The sequence below is a fragment of the Lygodium microphyllum genome, chromosome 2 (genome assembly GCF_053477565.2).
Source record: "Lygodium microphyllum isolate KBCC chromosome 2, Lygodium_microphyllum_v1.1.10, whole genome shotgun sequence".
In the NCBI taxonomy this organism is placed as follows: domain Eukaryota; kingdom Viridiplantae; phylum Streptophyta; class Polypodiopsida; order Schizaeales; family Lygodiaceae; genus Lygodium; species Lygodium microphyllum.
The window spans coordinates 148,630,533-148,649,827 of NC_141136.1; the positions used below are offsets into that span (position 1 = coordinate 148,630,533).

The following is a 19,295-nucleotide window of genomic DNA, read 5'->3' on the forward strand; positions in this document are numbered from 1 at the left end:
TATACTTCTCCACTATTTCTCTTTCTTAGACCGTGGATCAACATTGTTATCCAAATTTGCAGCCTCCACAATATTACTCGCATCAAATGAAGTAATTACCAATTTCCCAACAGATTCTTGCATCTTCTTCCCTTCTTCTCCTTTAACAGCTCCCTTGGGCAACTCCAAAGCAAAACTATCCAATTCCTAACAAGCATCTAGGAAACATGAGAAGTGAACCCCACATATCAACTCAAACTCTAGCACCTCGAATGTGAAGAAGCTTTGGTGGTTCAATATGCCTACCCCATAAGATCCAAGCCCTCTTATCCCCTTTAAGCTTAATCATCATGGAAAGGTAAATCACAATGGAGGCACATATCACTTTCCCAAGAGCTCTTGCAATTGACTTGACCTCCTCTTCAAAGAGTGAATGGAGTCGCAGAAATGAGATCCACATAGGGCACTTTGACAAAACTAGTGAAAGGCATGATGTCCATATCATTTATAGATCGATTATCTCTTGTAGCCCACAACATAAGCCGAGATCTAGTCTCTTTCCATCTAAAAGCCAACAACCCACCACTAGACAAAATCCCTTCCCAATGAACCTGTAATGAACCAACTCACATTTATCTTGAAAGGTTTCTAAGAACTGTTTGAGCCCCTGGAAGAGAAAATGACCCAAAAGATATAGAGAACCAAATAAAGGCAACGCCCACATACCTAGCACACAATGTTGTAATGTACCAACTCACATTTATCTTGGAAGGTTTCTAAGAACTATTTGAATTCCCAAGAGTGAAGATGGCCCAAAAGATATAGGCAACCAAATAATGGCAAAGTCCACATATCTAGCACACAATTTTGCCATGTAGGAAGGTTGATTGTTACTCCAAATTCTTCTAAGAACCCAATAAAGCATCATCTTTGCAACATTAAGCCTCTATATATATGTACTATCAAGGCTTGCATCACCACCTACAAATCCAACTATGTACCTTTGAGATGAGTTACAAAGGAGACAAGCTTCATTCAATTTCCATTTGTGGATCTCTATAGGTTTTGAAGACTCCCACACAATCCACATCCCGTCAAGAGAACTCAAACTTGTTGCTCCAACTTGGTTGCAAGTTTGGAGCTTTTAAACTCCATTTTACACAATAACTTGAAAATTTACCTTCACTCCCAATGGCATTGCTTTTTATCCATACCTTTTAATGAGAAAAGACATGAAGTAACAAATTAGCCCTTTTCAAGTATCTATTTAGTAGGATTACATTTATTTGTATTTTGTTTTATTGATTGGCAATCTTTTGATTTTGTCAAATTATCTTTGCTTTATTATAGCAACTTTATTTCTATATGATGTGATGTAATTTATTATTACTAGAAAAGCCTACTATGATTGAGAATAGATTGCTTGTCTGTGTCTAAGGTAAAGGGCCAATAGAGTGTCACCTAACAATCCTCCATTAAAACCTGTTTTTTCAAGTGAATTATTTAAATACATTTGAATGGCCAAATTATTTATACCATGTGAAGCTCAAAGATAAAACACCAAGGTATTTTAATATTATTATCAAGTAGCTCTAGTTAAAAATGAAAGGTTCATAAAAGAGTGATAATGTCACGCCGATGGAGAGACACTCAAGGATGCATAGGTTTAAGGTTTTACAAAATCCTAAATTAAGGAATTTTACATGGCTCAACTTTTGTCCTCACATGAAGCTTATGTGTAACTTAATGCTTTCACTTTATTGGCCCCTTTACCCTCTATAGGTAGATGGTAAATATTGAGACTTTGAGTGAGAAAATGAATCGGTAACCCATAATTTTTATAAATATTGAGACTTTGAGTGAGAAAATGGATTGTCAACCCATAATTTTTAGTAGAGCGATGTCCAACCCAATGTGTGTTCGCGCGCGCGACTCACCCTTGAAACAACTAGATTTATTAGGTCGATCTGCCCATCGCACCGACTGCAAGACAGGCAAATTGCAATGTACAGAAATACAATTTTCCTGTTTCAATCATATATACAAAAGTCCCAGCTGATGTCATCTGGGACGTCTATGAAATTTTAGAATTACAACATGGATATGACGCATCACAGGAATCTTCAGAATCTTCTCCGATCAGAAAAGGTTTCCCCATATAATACATTAATCTTTCTTGGTCGTTGGTTGGTAGATAAGAATGTTTTGGGCCAACAATAGTAGGCCCAAAAGGTTAAAGCAGGAAGCTTTCTTAAGCGGTATGGCACTGTGGTACAATCTGTATATGAGCTGTACAATGCGTTCAGCAGAGGCATCAAAATATGCCTAGTTGATGTTCCGCTGCAATTACACACGAGTCTTGTTCTATTGAGGATTCCAGGCTGACACCAGAGGATGCCCCTGTTGGTGAGCCTCTAGGAGCAGGTGAGCTGAAGGGATCTCCTGGAGAGCATTGCACATCTGGTGCAATGCCAACTTGGTCTATCTCATGCAGTGCAGGTGATAGGTACTTTGCAACCGTTACGAAAAGAGCAGACCCATCGTTCAGCTCTGTAACACTCTGCAAAGGAACAAGATATTTGCCAAAAACACACACAGACTCTCTCTCTCTCTCTCTCTGTGCACGTATGCGGATAGACACACACAGAGCGCTCTCGATTTTGTGACAACCGGTTTCTATTTTGATCACATCCATACATGTTTACAGGCACAACTACATTCATCCAATACTCGTTTGCCTGCAGCATTCTTATCTCTAAACATCATTTCACTCACACTCCATTGCCAAGTGTCCTAAATTGAAAGTATCCAACTCATTTGCCTCACCATGGCATCTAAATTTGGTATCTTACTGTTCCTGATTATACACTACCAGGTAGCTTCCCTATATGGGATACTAAATAAGTATACCATTGTTGATAGCAAACAGGAAAAAAATCAACATCATCATTGCTTATTTGCCTGACGCTAATGCTATGACAGAGTGCGTAATCCAAATGCAAAATACAATCAATTTTAAATATATACTAAGGCTCAACTTCTGAAGTGGGTACTCATGATGAGGCTGACAAAAACCTCTTTCAACTTGCAGAATCATCCATCCCTATCTATTAAGGGTAGTGCCATGCCTGGCACTTGGATGTTTGTGGAACGCTTGAAAATAAAATGAGCATAGTGTGGCATGTTCTTTTGACTCCTTACTAGAAAGGTGCCTACCCTTACTTGCTAGACTCTTGAAGGTCTAGTAAGAGCCGAGCCATGCCTAAACAAATTTCACCTGCACAAGTTTACATAGTCAAGTTTAATAGTGTGCAGAGGCTGATTTAATTGACCACTCTTAACTTTCTGTCACAACTTTAGGAGTTTATGGAGTATCTCTAAAGAAGGTGGTACTCCATGAACTTGGAGAAGTCCAAAGTCTTGACAATCATTGATTGGTGGAAATGGAAATCGTGTCCTCTCTCTTGAAGACCTTTTTTCTCTCTCCTCTAAATAGCTCTTATTCGCCTCAAACACGCTCTCTCTCCTTGTTAGGACAACCGGGGTTCTTGCTTAATCAATGTGCGGGTGGCCTTCATTCTTTCACACTCCCTTTTGCTTGTTTAAGTCTATCAACTTAGGCATGACATGGCCCTAACTAAAGTGCCTGGGCCCACCCTAACACCGCGTTTCTCCGGTGAGCATGCATTGATCAGGTGGCTAACTTTGGAACACGATTGGACTTACAGACTTAGCTAAGTTAGATAGCCAATTTTGGAAGTTAGATAGCTAATTTGTGTAACTTACCTGAATCTTGCCTTTCCCGAAAGTCTTTGAGCCTATTAGAACAGCACGTCCATTATCATGTAAGGCTCCAGCTAATATTTCACTGGCACTGGCACTGCCCCCATTGACCTAGGACAAAGAAGGTGAGCAAGGATTAGACATGAGAAACGATCTTATTTTAAAACCAGAAGACAGATTCTTTCAATTTCACCTTACCAAAATTACAAGGGGATCATGAGTCAATGCATGCCCATCCATGAGGCTTATGGGGAATGTGTTGCCATCTCTGTCAATGGTATTTACAAGGACTTCATTGCCATCGAGCCACATTTGAGCAACATCAAGTCCTGCTTTGACTAAGCCACCCTGTCCAACATAGAGATTCTGTTAAGATCATGATCTATACAGGGAGCATACTGGATCTAATACTATTATTCTAACATCAAATCATGACAAAGCCAACCTAGAACCCACAGATATTGAAACAAGCAAATCACTGAGCTTTCTTCTAGCTTCCACTACTTGCAGCGATTTAGAATATTACCTATATGACTAGCATCATGAGCTCGCCTGTCTTACTGGAAGGTTAAAGAGAAGAAATCAGGCTAAGATGTTAGACGCAAATAACAGGCATCAAGTATCCTGCAAAGGCAGTGTTGACCTGCAGAAATGTGGCTGACATATATGTTACTATTTCAGCAGCAACATAGCACGAGTAAGCCACTGATCTAAAAACACCTACAGATCGACAATTTGACAGTCAACATAGGCATTGAATGGCCCTGATGGTAGAGAGAGCCATTTCTCATGGAAAGAATCTAGATGCAGACGGTGGCAGATCCGGTCTGCCGAGTCACATTCCTAGAATAGAAAATTCAGTAGACCCACTTTTGCAACCACTTTCCTATGTGTAACAAGAGAGGCCCTCAAGAGCAGGCAGGTTCAGAGCTTTGAAAACACGGAAGGAAAGCTGAAAATAATAAGGGAGGCCCTCGAGAGCAGCAGACTCAGAATTCTTGTTGATAATTGGTCTTTGACTTAGTACCTTTGTTGGTAGGTCACTTCATCATCATCAGCCGTATATAAAAGTCCCTTTTGCTATGGGACAATGGATGGTTATCACTCCCTCACAACATTTGTAGCACATCTGTCAGTCACACACCAATTCATGCCATGCAGCATTCATGGTGTTCATGGACACACATTTGCGCCACTATCTTTTAACGAGGTCTTGGCTTGTAGGGGGAAGGGACCTTGAACACAAAATCTAATGACTATGGTCAAAGTCCTAAATCACCACGTGGTGCTTGTTCTTCGGTTTACAAAAATGGATCCAGAAAATCGTCAACAGCCAATAATATATGGACACACCGTTTTTCAGATCATCAGCCTTCCATTTCTTGTGAATGAGGGCATTCTGACTTCACAAGCAGATGGACCTCTATCTATTAGTAACGGTAAGTACATTGAAACAAACAAGGCCAATGAGAGAAATGCTTAATTCAAGTCACATCCAAGGCGTGAGATAGACACAATGTTCTCATAAGGTAGAACATTTCTCTGGCACTCTAGTGTGGCAAGCACATGCGAGGTTCACCTGTTAGTCTGAATAGGTGACTTATTAGTGCATATACGAGAGTACAATCAAGGTCTTACAGTACTCTTGACAGTGTGCTATGTTGGGTCTACAGCTTTATATTCTGGCGAGTATCTTGCAAGAACAGTGTACAGAGAGGTACATAGAGGGGTTAACATATATTTGTCAAAGTAGTATCTTCCAAGAACAATGTACAGAGAGGAGTTAACCTATATCTCAGTGAGAAAAGCATTTAAATACACTTGGGAAATGGGAGCTCAATGCCCCATGTCTTGCGGACACTTACTATAGCTAACTTTCTGCTACAATTTTCACACTCTTTGTTCTTGCAGCATCATTGAGCAGGTTTGAAGCTTCTATTTCGAAGTACAAAGTTCCATGTGGAATTTTGCGCACATATGACTACCAAAATTGCTTTCTTCTAAAACACAGAAATGCAGCATTGAACCTAAATAGAAGTACAAAGTTACAAGTGGAATTTTCCACACATACGACTACCAATATTGCTTTCTTCTAAAACACAAAAATACAGCTTTGAACCTGGCTCAGCAAATTGGGGCTTCAAGTTCTTGCCTACAGACATTACACATCTATACATCATACAACAATGCTCTTTTTCCATAAAAGATCCCATGTGGAGAAGCAAACCGGATTGTTACGCAGATCAAGAATGTATGATTCAGCTCCTTCGTTCTCAAGCCCAGATATTGCCTTTTCCATATCAGCAGCTGCATTCTGAGTCATATACCAATAATGTTTAGATGTTTGTTACTGATTGCAAGTAGAAAATGAGACTCAATGAAGGGAATGGATTTGCTAACGTAATCACCTGTGAAAATGCAGTCAATCTCAGGTACCCTGTCTTAGCCATATGACCGTCAGGTGCTGTATGGGGAAGAACTGCTGTGAGGACAGGTGAGAGAGAGATATTCTCACGAAATAGCTTGACCTGAAAACGACATGCACATCATTTTTATATTTGCTTGAGCAATCATAAAATTGAGGAGCAGGAAAATACAGAACAGTAACTTACGGCTATTACAGTTGCTTAAACAAGAAACCCCTAAATATCCCAAATTATGCCCTTTAGTACAAAAAGAAGAGTCTTCATGGTCCCAACATTAGCGGGAAAATTTTCACTTTTGCTTCTGAAAAAATCAGCATCGGCATAGATGCTCTTCAAGGTTCCTACCCTCCCTTCACTACTTCACCACCCTTTGCCTTCATCCTCTCTTCTTCCCTCGCACAATTCTCCTAACTTACAACAAACTCACTAATTCTCCAAGAGACTTCGTGAAAAACTCACAGACCCTCTCGATACTTATATGGCAATTCTTTGCTGATTCTCAATAGCCAGTCTTGATCCCTCTACTTAACCTAACTCGGTGTGTATTGGACTCTGGGTTTAGGGAACATTGTAACCTGGTAAACAACGTATAAAATCCTTATGTGGCTAATATTGTATCCATTCATGTGCTATGATGGCAAATGACTGATGTCATCTGAACCCAAGTGTACACATGCCGTGTCTCCAAAGTACATCACATGACCCAGCCATTTTGTAGAATGTCGTACACATAAAGGATCTTGAACTTCTCTGCTGCTATAGAAGGAAAAAGCATTTGCAAACTCTCTAGCCCAAATATAGAGACGCCTTTACTTCCTTTGATGTTGAACCAATCATGTGCCTAGCTTGTACATTTCATGGGCAATTTTTTTTTCCTGGTGAGACGGTAACCTTTACTGAGACTAAGATTATGTGCAATGTCATCATTCGACCTGCACCTCCCCTTCCCGGGAGGTCATACATCTAAGCACTAGCCTCATTTTGCCATTGTACATGCCAAGGGAAGGTTTCAATAAATTAACGTTATCATCTAGACCCAAAGACTTACGACGATGGACTCTGGAGGAACCCCAAGTAACCCTTTGCTTGGGAGTTTCTGCATAGGGCTAGGATTCAAAGCCAATCTCTACACCACGAGATGTTCTCTAAAAATGTGGATTGCACTTCTGACAAACCCCCTTCAAGCCACACTTCAGTTGAGGTCCTAGGACTCAGGACTCAGGTATCACAGTCTAGGCTCTGAATCCATGTTAGAACAGATGACACCTCTTGCAGAAAAGCATGGACCTTGAGCCAAGTGTCTAGAATATGGGGGATGGAATACTAAAGGAACATGGTTCTTAAGCTAAGTTGCTAGATGAGGTCTTAGCACTCGGATATCAGTCTAGGCCTGAATCCATGTTAGAACAGATGACACTCTTGCAGAAAAACATGGATCTTCAGCCAAGTGTCTAGCACATGGGGGACAGAATACTAAAGGAACATGGTTCTTAAGCTAGGTTACTAGACCATGGGGGTTGGTTCTCTCTACAAGTGTGGATTGCACTTCCAACAACCCCCCTCAAGCAACACTTTGGTTGAGGTCCTAGCACAAGTCTCGGCTCTGTATCCATGCTAGACAGATGGCATGTCCTGCAGAATGCATGGATCTTGAGCTAGGTGGCTAGACTATGGGGGTGGAATACCAAAGGAACATGGATCTTAGCTAGGTGACTAGACCATGGGGGATGGATCTCTCTACAAGTGTGGATTGCACTTCCGACAACCCCTCAAGCCACACTTTGATTGGGTCCTAGCGCCCAGCGATCATAGACTAGGCTCTGAATTCATGCTAGAACTGATAACACCTCTTGCAGAAAACATGGACCTTGAGCTAGGCGGCTAGAGTATCAGGGGTAAGAGACTAAAGGAACTATTGCACACTATTGTTTGAGTACAAAAATAGATGAACTGAATAACAAAGACTTCCAACAATAAAATTTCTCCAAGAAGCAGTGTATTGCTTGAGATTCAATACAATAGGCCCAAGCCTGTGCTCATATGCAGATTTTTTATTGGTCTCTCCTTCCTGACTTCTCTTATGGTGTACAACCTTAACCATGCCACTACACACTTGACTGGAAGGTCTCCACAATTGGCCTACCCATCCAGACCCAAAACTCTAAGGTGATGGAGAGTCTGCAGCCTACCCCTTTGTTGGAAGACCCAGGACTAGAACTCAAACCCGATCTCACAGTGAGAGGTTTATCTCTAGAAGTGTGGACACTGTTGCCAACAGCTTAACCAGATGCAGTTTAACTCTCTTTAAAAACAGAAAAAGAGTGTTAAAGAAGTCAAAGAGTCGCAAAATAGGTAGTTATCATGGCATCTTACTGGAATTTTCCAGTGAAACTCAGGTATGAAATGAGTAATATTGCACTATTACGACCATTATTTATTTAAACTGGAACTCTGTATGGTCAATTCTGATCCCAAAAATCACAATAGCCCAATTTCTAGCTTGAAATGCTTATCCTTCTGACACCAGCTTGTATAACAACTTAGCATGCGTATGTTAAATAAATACTTCTGATGTTTGAAATGCCCTAGTTGAGAACTTCTGATTGAATACAAAGAAAAAGAAAATTGGTGCAACAGTCTCAAGATATCATCAATCACATGAGCAAACATTTTCACCAAGTCACTTAATGTCAAAAAACATGACTTATGCTGCTCTTACCTCTGTCAAATCTGATTCTCCAGATCTTGCAACTCCCTGTCAAGGCCCAAAAAAAAGTTATTTTAAGTTTAAATTTAAAGCATATTCAACAGATATTAGACAGTATACAACCTAAACATCAAAACTGAGACAGCTAGGGTTGCCCTGCCAGCATCCGTATCTATAAGGATTTACTGTTGAAATCTCCCATATCCACGACATTGAGATGTGTAAACTACTTACATAAATGCATCCATCCATTGCCTGACATGGTGATGACATAATGATCATGCACATTGCATATTGGTTTCATCAACTTAAGTATCAACTTCTATTCTGATCCAGGGCTTGAAAGCCCCCTGTTACCATTCCTTGGTTGGTTTTTGCTCTCTTGCTTCTTCTGTCTCACTTATCTATCTTCACATGGAACTGAATACACACAGGTCACAAGGCACAGAGAAACCACTTGAGGGTCTTCTTTGAAGTAAAGTCAAGAATCTCTTCAACTCGGCCATTGCAAATACTACATCCCACAACACAAAAGGGACCCTTCTACGTCTAAAACAGAACATATACAAAAGGTGCCCCATCAGGTGGTGGAAATAATGTGTTTATTTTTACCCCATCATACACACAAACCCAAACGTCCACAACTTTTTTTCTTCTTTTTTTTTTTGCCGGGACCATGCCGTTGCTACCGATTGCACCTATATAGGGAGTAGTAGTGACTCAAAGCCCTGCCTTGTTTCCACTTTACGTGTGATTCCCTATGCCCAGTGGTGAACCCTCTTATGTGTGGCGTCACGAGGGTATAGTCCTGGGATGTGTCTATATTGTCCCGCTTTTCGATTAAATAATACAAGAGTATACCTTGAGCTCATATCATATTACCTTTCTGTGCCGTGTTGAGTGCGTAACGAGTGCAGGTTTATCACACTTGGTATCAGAGCAACTCTTGCTCGGAGTGAAGGAGTGCTCACGGAAGCAGGAGGAAAGATCCAGTGCCCCGAAGAGATCGAAGTCGTAACGCCCCACGTCGCGTCGCCCCACGTTGCGACGCCCCCCGACGCGTCGCCCCTGCGTGACGCCCCAACCTCGACATCCCACCGTTTGAAGACGTGACGCGGCTTCCCCGCGGCACGACCCACACCACCACAGGCGAAACGCGGCTTCCCCGCGTCGACACCACCACCAACCACATGGAGGACGAAAGGGAGAACATCACCCTCCCGACACTGGAGAAGAGGAAGAAGAGTAGGGGACAAGAATGGAGAGTGGCCCAAGAGGAGAAGATGGCCGGGCTAGAAAGACAATTAGATGGTATGTCAGGCATGCTAGAATCAATATGGAGGAACATGCAAATGAAAGAAGAAGAGGAAGAAAGGAGGAAAAAACTAGAAGTAGAGCAGGGCTATAGAGAATGGGTGAGTTAACAACAAGAAGAGGAGAAGAGACACCGAATGCAAGAGGAGATGGATAGAACGGGTAGAGAGGAGTCATCTAGGAGGGCGCAAGATACAAGGAAGGAGAAGGAGAAAGTAGTAGAATTAGGAAGCAAAAAGAAAGACAAGAAGAAAGAGAAGAAGCACCATCGCAAAGAAGAGGAAGATAGCAATAGTTCAGAATATGATTATGGAAAATTCAAGATGCCCCAACCCGCCGAGTACAAGGGAGAGAGAGATGGGTTGGTTCTGAAGAAATGGATCGCAGAGGTGGATAGGTACTTAAAGTATTCAAGAATTACCGAAGACAGGAAGGCGGAGGTGGCAGCCATTTACTTGGAGGAGGACGCTGCCAGTTGGTACCTGTTAGAACAAGAGCAGGGCCACACAATCTGTTCGTGGAAAGAACTCCAGGAAGAACTGAAGGACTACTTTATTCCAAAGCTGGAGAAATTCAAAGTGAGAGATGAATGGAGGAATCTCAAGCAAGCACACGGAAAGATGAAAGAGTATGTCAGCAAATATAGGCAAATCATGCTGCAACTACCAAACATGGATACAGACACTAAGCTACATGGATTTTTGTTTGGGATGCAAGAATGGGCTAGAAGAGATGTGGAGAGACAGGAGCCAACAAGCTTAGCAGAAGCCATGAGAATGGCCGAACGACTGGTGGACCTGGAAGGCAGAAGAACAGCACAAGGGAATCAAAACAGGTTCAACAACAACTTCAACAACACCTTCAACAACAACTCCTCCTGGAACCAAAGGTCCAATGCTCCTAGAGGGACATTCACAGATACAAGGAGTCAAAACACCACTAACACCACGGTCGTATCCCAAACCGCATTAGTACCAAGAGGAGCAACAGGGAGATGGGGAAACAATCACTACAGGCCAACCCCTAGCACATCATATGGGCCCGCAGGATCAAATACATCATGGTGGAGACCCCCAGGTCCTTCCACCGGCATCAGATGCTTCAAATGCGGGGGTCCACACTACCAAAACAGATGCCCAATAGAAGACATAGCTTCATCGAGTGGATCAAGGGTGAATGCAACTTGTGCATATGGAGGAGAAGAACCACAGCCACCGCGTATCCAGGAAATTCCAAATGGGAGTGAAGAGAGCATGGACCACCCAAGGGTAGGGTCAGTTAGTGCCCGACCCCAATGCATGGCAGCCAGGGTAGCGGCAGTCCACCATCTATACATCAAAGGCCGAATGAGCGAAGGAAACCAACCTATCATGGTGGACACAGGAGCAACACACAACTTCATGACACCACAGTGTGCAACAAAACATGGATTGAAGCTATCAAAAGCCCTAGAAGGATTAACAGTAACATTCGCACAAGGAGAAGCCAAGGAAGTAAAACAAGTCTTTGCAGTCCAAGTGGAAAGTGAAACTCAACTTCTTAGTAATCCCCATGGATGATTTTGAAGTGATATTAGGCTTAGAATTTTATGACAAGTATGTCATTGCAATGTTTGGTAAGGGTGTGAATGAAATGATGCTAGATATGCAAGGAGAAGGCGTCAGAGTACCATGCGAAAGAATGCAGCTACCTGGTAGGACCCCAATCAAGGTGCAAATGAAGGAGAACAAGCCAGGAGTATCATGCCAAACAGTAAAACCAGCTGCAAACCAACCAAAGGGCTAGACCCAAAAAGCACCGGTCCAAGGGACCGTTATCAGGCCATGTATCATGACATGCAGTGCAAAGCAAGTTGAGAAATCAGTCAAGCAAGGAGATATGGTCTATCTGTGTATGATCCGACCAATTGAAGAAGAAGAAGATGGCAAGAAACCCAGACAACAGAAGAGGAACACAGAAGTGGTAGAAATACTTGAAGAATTCAAAGATGTAATGCCAGCTGAACTACCCAAGGGTCTACCACCCAAACGAGATGTGGATCACAAGATTGAGCTAATTCCAGGGTCTGCCCCACCGGCCCGAGCTCCCTATCGCATGAACCACACTGAGCTCATGGAATTGAAGAAACAACTACATGAACTAGAAAAACAAGGATTCATCCGCCCTAGCAAATCCCCCTTTGGTGCTCCAGTGTTGTTTGTAAAGAAGGATGGGGGACTTAGGCTCTGTGTAGATTATAGGGCTCTTAACAAAATCACCATAAAAAACAAATACCCTATGCCCCTAGTGGAAGACCTCTTAGATAGACTGCATGGGGCCAAGCACTTCAGTCGGATTGATCTTAGATCAGGATACCACCAAATCCGCATAGCCGAAGAAGATATCCCAAAAACAGCCTTCCGTACCCGATATGGTAGTTTTGAGTGGTTAGTATTAGGGTTCGGCCTAAGCAATGGGCCAGGCACATTTTGTGGCCTCATGGATGGAATTTTTAGACCGGAGATAGATATCTTTGTCATTATCTACATAGATGACCTCCTAGTCTACAGCAAGACCTTAGAAGAGCACAAGCAACACTTACGCCAAGTTTTTGAGAAACTGCAGCAGCATCAGTTATACGCCAAGCCGGAAAAATATGAGTTCGCAGTGAAAGAATTGGAGTTCTTAGGCTTTATTGTAGGAGCAGATGGAATCAAAGTGAACCCTAAGAAAGTGGAAGCTGTCCAAAGATGGCCTGTACTGAAAACTGTAAGAGAAGTGCGGGAGTTCCTAGGCTTCACAGTATTTTGTCGAAGATTCATCAAAGATTACAGCCTTATCACTGCCCCCCTCTCCCACCTCACCAAAGAAGACCACTCTTTTACATGGGGGAACGCGCAGCAGGAAGCCTTTGAGCAGATGAAGAAGTGCATGAGCCAAACTCCCGTCCTAAGGGTGCCGAACTTCACCAAACCCTTTGAAATCTCTACAGATGCATCTGACTATGGCATAGGGGGTGTACTAGTCCAAGAGGGTCACCCCATTGCGTATGAGTCAAAGAAATTTACCAATGCTGAAACAAGGTGGAGCACACATGAGAAGGAAATGTTGTCAAGACAAGCATACAATAGTCTTCACCGACAAGCATACAAGCATACAATAGTCTTCACCGACAATACAAGCACTATGTTCAAGACAAGCATACAATAGTCTTCACCGACAATATCTCCCTCAAATACTTCCAATCCCAACCCAAGTTATCAGCAAAGCGAGCCCACTGGCTAGATTTCCTAGCCGAATTTGACCTGGAGATTAAGCACAAGCCCGGTTCTACTAACAAAATAGCAGATGCCTTGAGCCCGAAAGCTGACCTGAAAGCTGTCAGTGTGGTCAGCAACAACTTCATAGAACTTGTCAAAGAGGCCCTAGAACAAGATCAAGAAATGCACAAGATAATCAAAGATGTGGAAGCAAAGAAGACACCACATGGAATGTATACCTTAGAAGAGGGTATTCTATTTTTAGGCAAGAGATTGTATATCCCCAACAATGTGGAATTAAAGAAACTCATCTTGCATGAGATACACGACGGCAAGATTGGAGACCACAAAGGGCAAAGCAAAACCTTGGAGGCCCTTAAGAAGCAGTTCTTTTGGCCGAACATGAAGGAAGAAGTGATAGACTACATCAACACTTGCCCCACTTGCCAAATGGTCAAAGCACCAAGATCAAGACCAGCCGGACTACTACAACCATTACCAGTACCTAACCGCCCATGGGATGTCATCAGCATGGACTTCATTGTGGAACTACCGAAGTCCCATGGGTACACAATCATCTTTGTAGTGGTGGACTATTTCTCCAAACAGGCCCACTTCATCCCGGCCAAACCACCACTAAATGCCAAGGAGGTAGCACGCCTCTTCTTCACACATGTATTCAAACTGCATGGCTTACCATTGGCCATTGTATCAGATAGAGATGGAAGATTCATGAGCAACATGTGGAAGGAACTCTTCAAGACTCTGGAAACCCAACTGAGATTCTCATCATCCTTCCACCCGGAGACAGATGGACAGACAGAACGAGTCAACCAAGGCATCGAAGATTACCTCCGCAGCTATGCTAGAGTGGATCAGAAAGATTGGGCCTTGTACCTTGATGTCTTGGAATTTCACTATAATAGCTCCATCCACTCGGCTACGGGGTACACTCCCTTTGAGTTAGCCACAGGAAAAGAAGTCATTACACCACTGGCCTTAGCATCCGGAGCGGCCAAAGCGGAGGATCAAGATGCAGAAGAATTCTTGAAGAAATGGAGAGATCGCAATGCAGCAGCTTAGGAAAGTCTCGAGCAGAGCAAGATAACAATGACAGAGCAAGCAAACAAGAAGAGAAAGGCTGTACTATTCGCCAAAGGAGACATGGTCCTAGTGAGCTCTAAGAATATGTCACTTCCCAAAAACATGACCCCCAAGTTCAATCACCGCTACTATAGACCCTACCGAATCACTCAAGCGCTGAACGAAGTCACTTACAAACTGGACCTGCCAGACAGTGTTTGTGTTCATAATGCATTTCATGCTCGTCTTCTGCGCAGGTTCTATCCCGACAACCAATGGGGACGGCGCGTACCAATGCTCCATTCCAATGGTCCCTTCGAAGTAGAAGCATTCCTCCGACGCCGGGAACAAAGAGGCTTCCCCGAATACCTCACCAAGTGGCGCGAGCGTCCACTCAAGGAGGCCACTTGGATCTCAGAAGCAGAGGCCCGTGAACGCGGAAAGGATGCCTTCGCCCTTTGGCTCGAGGAGACCCCCCCTGCTCCTTCTACCGACCCTTGAGCCGCCCCAACACTCCAACAAATAATGCGGTTCTCAATCATAGACCCCAAATGTGCCTCCACTCCTCAAATGTAATCGAGTCGAGGGTGGACTCGCATGGTAGCAATCATCACAAATAACTCCATCAAACGAAAAAGCCCCAACGTCTTAGTGCGGCAGACACTGGCCAGTCTGATAGTATAGACTGTGTTAAGACCCCGCGGTCCCCTTAGACCGGCACACACTGACCAGCTTGCTAGGAAAAGCTGCATTAAGACCCCGGATGAGTCAAATAACAAATGCTACCCTTAGATTGCTGAGGTCAGCAATCTAGTAAGCGGGGGTGAGTGTAAGGGCTTTGTAGCTATACCATGCCGTTGCTACCGATTGCACCTATATAGGGAGTAGTAGTGACTCAAAGCCCTACCTTGTTTCCACTCTACGTGTGATTCCCTATGCCCAGTGGTGAACCCTCTTATGTGCGGCATCACGAGGGTATAGTCCTGGGATGTGTCTATGTTGTCCCGCTTTTGGATTGAATAATACAAGAGTATACCTTGAGCTCATATCGTGTTACCTTTCTGTGCCGTGTTGAGTGCGTAACAAGTGCAGGTTTATCACGGGGGGGGGGGGGGGGGGGGGGGTGTTCTGGGGGGAATGAAACAACATAGGCATCTCCTATCGACACCAAGGATAATCTACAGGCCAAGCAAATGATGGATCTTGATCACAGTTGGGATCATCTCCTCAGGCCACCCGCCAAGGATGGTTCACCTGAGTGTTCAAGGGACAAGAGTCCCAACTGCACGAACACTCTGTGTGAACATAGGTGTCCCTATCCATGATGCACCTTGTGGGGCTTGAACCCACAGCCTATGAATTATGCAGCTGCCAGCATAAGCTTTACCACTAGGCCATCACTTCGGGGATGTGGAAGTAATGTGTTGATGATGACTCGGTTATCTATTCCACCAATTTTGAGGCAACACTCTTATTGTTTCAGGCTTAATGCAGCATTTTTTCCTACTAAGAACAACTCATGAACAAACCCATACTTTTTTCATCAGTAGTGCTGCTGTTGACCAACCCATTTATCCAAAATGCCACCACTACCGTTCTGATCCATGTTTCTACCATTTACTTCCATTATGCATACTATCCATTGGTTTTCTCAAACTTCAGGATTCCTTAGTCTAGATCTTCCGATAATACCCTAGTCTTCTTAACAAGTGCACATCTGATATCTTAATTTTCACAGAAAACCTTATGGCACCTTAAAATGTTTTTAACTATGAAGTGATCTCTTAGAGACTCTCGTGTTAGATGAGCCACCTATTTCACTAGTATATCTCTTATCCTGCCTTGAATCATCATACAGCCTTGATCCACAACAACTAACAGACTCTGATTCACCCTGTTAAATGATCCCAATCACTCATTAAATGTGCAGTTTTTAAGCTCCAATGTAAAATTTATGATAATCAAACCAGCAAAGGTCAACAAAAGGTGCAAGAGTACATACTTACAGAGATACCCTGAACCCACCCCTGACTATACAGATACATGAAGGTGCAAGATATGTGAAGGTGCAAGAATACTGTTACTTGGAGCGAGATAAGCATGTCCCAACTGCTGATTATTCGAAAAAAAACTGTCACTACAGTACACGATGTAGCTGGCAGTGTGCATTTGAAGAATGACATTTAAAAACAAACTTTGCAGTTCATCAGGAGTCAGGACAACTATTCCAGCATCTAAACATGGACTATATCTTATTCATCATCTATTGAAGCCTACTTTATTTACCGGATGGCGAATTTGTATCTTCACAGGAGTTCCAGCAGGCCCTCTTAACTTTGTTGCTGCCTTTTCACCATCCATGCCAAGTAATGTTTCATCTGCTAACAGACAACTATGCATTGGTTCTTTTATCCATCAAGAACAGGAACAAGCACAAATCATAATCATTTGACAATACATGGTATCAAGGAAATTGTGAAAATCTGCAGGTATGGCCCTGACCATCGATTTGAACCAGTTCATCTCCTGAAAGGATTCCAGCTCTAGCAGCAGGACCACCATCAAGTGATGATATGACAATCTAGCAGCCCCACCATATTCAATGTCCGTTTTCAGATATATCATTTGTTTGCAATGGTAAGGATACTCTAGCCACACATGATACTAAATGGCCAAACAAACCAAAAACTGTAGAAGGTAATAAGAATTCAGATGAGCGCACCAAGCGGCCAGTATCTCGATCTGATGCAATAAGGAGGCCAACCCCTTCAAGAGAACCATCACTGCCTATCTTGAAACTCTGATAGTCCTGCCAGGATCAAGACCTTTTAATAACAAGCATAAAAAGCTCACAGGATGCTGTACAATCGTTGATTAGCAACAATAGTAAACTACTAGGGCATCACTTTGAAGTACAAGACAATGTGAAAAGTAACAGGTCATACTTGTGGACTAACTAAGCGTGTGAAAGGATCACCAAGGGAGGCCAGCATGCTCTGAATTTTCCCATACGCAGCATCGGCCGTTTTGACAGGAAGTATTTCTGACATAGTCTCTCCAAGTTTGGAATCCCAATCTGCATTAACAACCTTGTAAATAATCATGCTAATTGGGAAACTGCTTGTTTTGCCTTTCCTACTTGGCAGCTAAAAGATTTTACTGTGTGATAATTTGAATCGAAACCTTGATGATTGAAAGTAGGGTCGACATAAGTCTCTCGAATGAGTCCCCATGTCTCTATCAGAGTCCTTTGCACTGTACTCACCTGACGGTCAAAACGCACAGGTAACATTATTATGTACAAGGATGCTTAACTTTTCCATTCGTTACATGAAATGATCAAGGTAAATGAGGCGATGTATGCTTGACGCACTTCACGGATCTTTGATGCAGGAAAGGTAATAGTTAGAGACTCCGCCATTGCAGGTGCGCCAGCAGGTTGTATGCACAAAATGGCAGCAGCAACTGACGCAGCCAGCGTGGAGCAAGCCATGTGTAATATGGCTCCTTTAGTAGCAGAGATCTGAGGCCCTTTCGTGGTGCTTGGCTCATTTGATGAATCATGTATGACAGCTTTGATCAATGTCGAAGATCTGTGACAAGGGAGCCGTGTAACAGAGACACTTGGAGCTCTCAAGAGCGCCTCGCTTATAACGCTTTTTTGTGCTGTTCTGGAAAGCTTTCCAGCAAATGGGAGTTCCAAGCATCTCAGTCCTTGAGAAGCACAGGTGCTGTCTACGGCGACCATTGTTAATGGAGGAGCTAATACAAGGGGCCAATGCTGAAGATAGATGATGGTCGCAAATCTCCGGCCACGAAATCAATAAAGATCTGCTATAATTGGAGAGCCATTGCTGCTGCAAAAACTGGAGAAAAAGAAGGAAAGAGAGGATTTGCTCAGTTTATTCCCGTAACAGTTATAGAGCCAATGCTGAGAGAGAGAGAGAGAGAAAGAATTTCAGTCTTTTGTAAAAGGTAGCAGGATCTGGGCCTCAGTCAATTTCTGTTATAGTGGACAGACATTGCTGCGGTAAAAAAAAAGGGAGGAAAGCACAACACTCGAGGAGTCGATCTTACATACGAAGGGAAAGCCATCGCTGCACAAAACACGACAATCAAGGGAGAGAGAATCTTACAGAGGGTATAACCAGGGATGGAGCAGAAGGAGAAGCAGCGCCACTGTCTTCAAGCAAACGTTTGCTTTAGCGTGGCTGCTTGCGATGATGCGGCTAATTTGCTGCTTGAGAAGAAGAAGCAGCTGCTGCTGCTGCTTCTTCTCTTGAACTTGGAATGTTGTGTCTGCTTCTCCTCTTGGTCTTGGAATGTCGTGACTGCTTCTTGGTCTGTCCGGTTTGTGAGGCAGCGAGTGAACGTCCATGCGGTGTACATACAGGTCCGGAAAAGTGCTGCGTCTGTGTAGACCAGACAAGTGGAGGAAGACAAACGTGTTAAGAACTCCGTTAAGTTCCCAAACGCTGATGTGGAATGCCCTTTGTGGCTCAGCAACTCTCCTTCAGATCCCCCTCTCGTTCTGCCCTTTTGGCCCCACGCCAGAATCTCGTTTATGCTGTCTAGAAGATTCTTATTTCTAGGTATGTGGTTGTGAAGGGCACTTCCTTGTAGGCCTATACGTGAAGAATCTCTGCTCCCAAAAAGCCAAAGTTTAACATAAATTAATTTGTGATTTTTTGTAAAAACTGTCGATTCATTAGGAAGAAAGTTTAAACTACATAAATTTAACAATAATAATAAATATATGTAATT

At 43.1% G+C, this 19,295-nt stretch overlaps 1 protein-coding gene across 1 annotated transcript; it reads right to left on the bottom strand.

The window, feature by feature from the left end:
* Positions 1-1,986: 1,986 nt before the first annotated feature.
* On the bottom strand, positions 1,987-18,981 carry LOC148040453 (carboxyl-terminal-processing peptidase 3, chloroplastic-like). The gene is made up of 13 exons (XM_087699504.1): positions 18,668-18,981; positions 17,905-18,397; positions 17,715-17,796; positions 17,477-17,607; positions 17,254-17,340; positions 17,034-17,112; positions 16,818-16,909; positions 8,908-8,943; positions 6,171-6,290; positions 5,990-6,076; positions 3,961-4,110; positions 3,766-3,873; positions 1,987-2,539 (listed from the first exon to the last, which is right to left on the bottom strand). Exons 2-13 carry the CDS (start codon positions 18,277-18,279, stop codon positions 2,294-2,296), a joined length of 1,593 nt encoding a protein of 530 aa, XP_087555630.1. The 5' UTR covers positions 18,280-18,397; positions 18,668-18,981; the 3' UTR covers positions 1,987-2,293.
* Between the last annotated feature and the right edge of the window lie 314 nt (positions 18,982-19,295).

Coding starts and splice junctions, on each gene's coding strand:
- LOC148040453 (XM_087699504.1), bottom strand. CDS start 18,279: ATGGTCGCCGTAGACAGCACCTGTGCTTCTCAAGGACTGAGATGCTTG. Junction 8,944..16,817: donor AGATACAAATTCGCCATCCG/GTAAATAAAGTA, acceptor GGGCCTTGACAG/GGAGTTGCAAGATCTGGAGA. Junction 4,111..5,989: donor TTGATCTGCGTAACAATCCG/GTTTGCTTCTCC, acceptor TATGTTGGACAG/GGTGGCTTAGTCAAAGCAGG.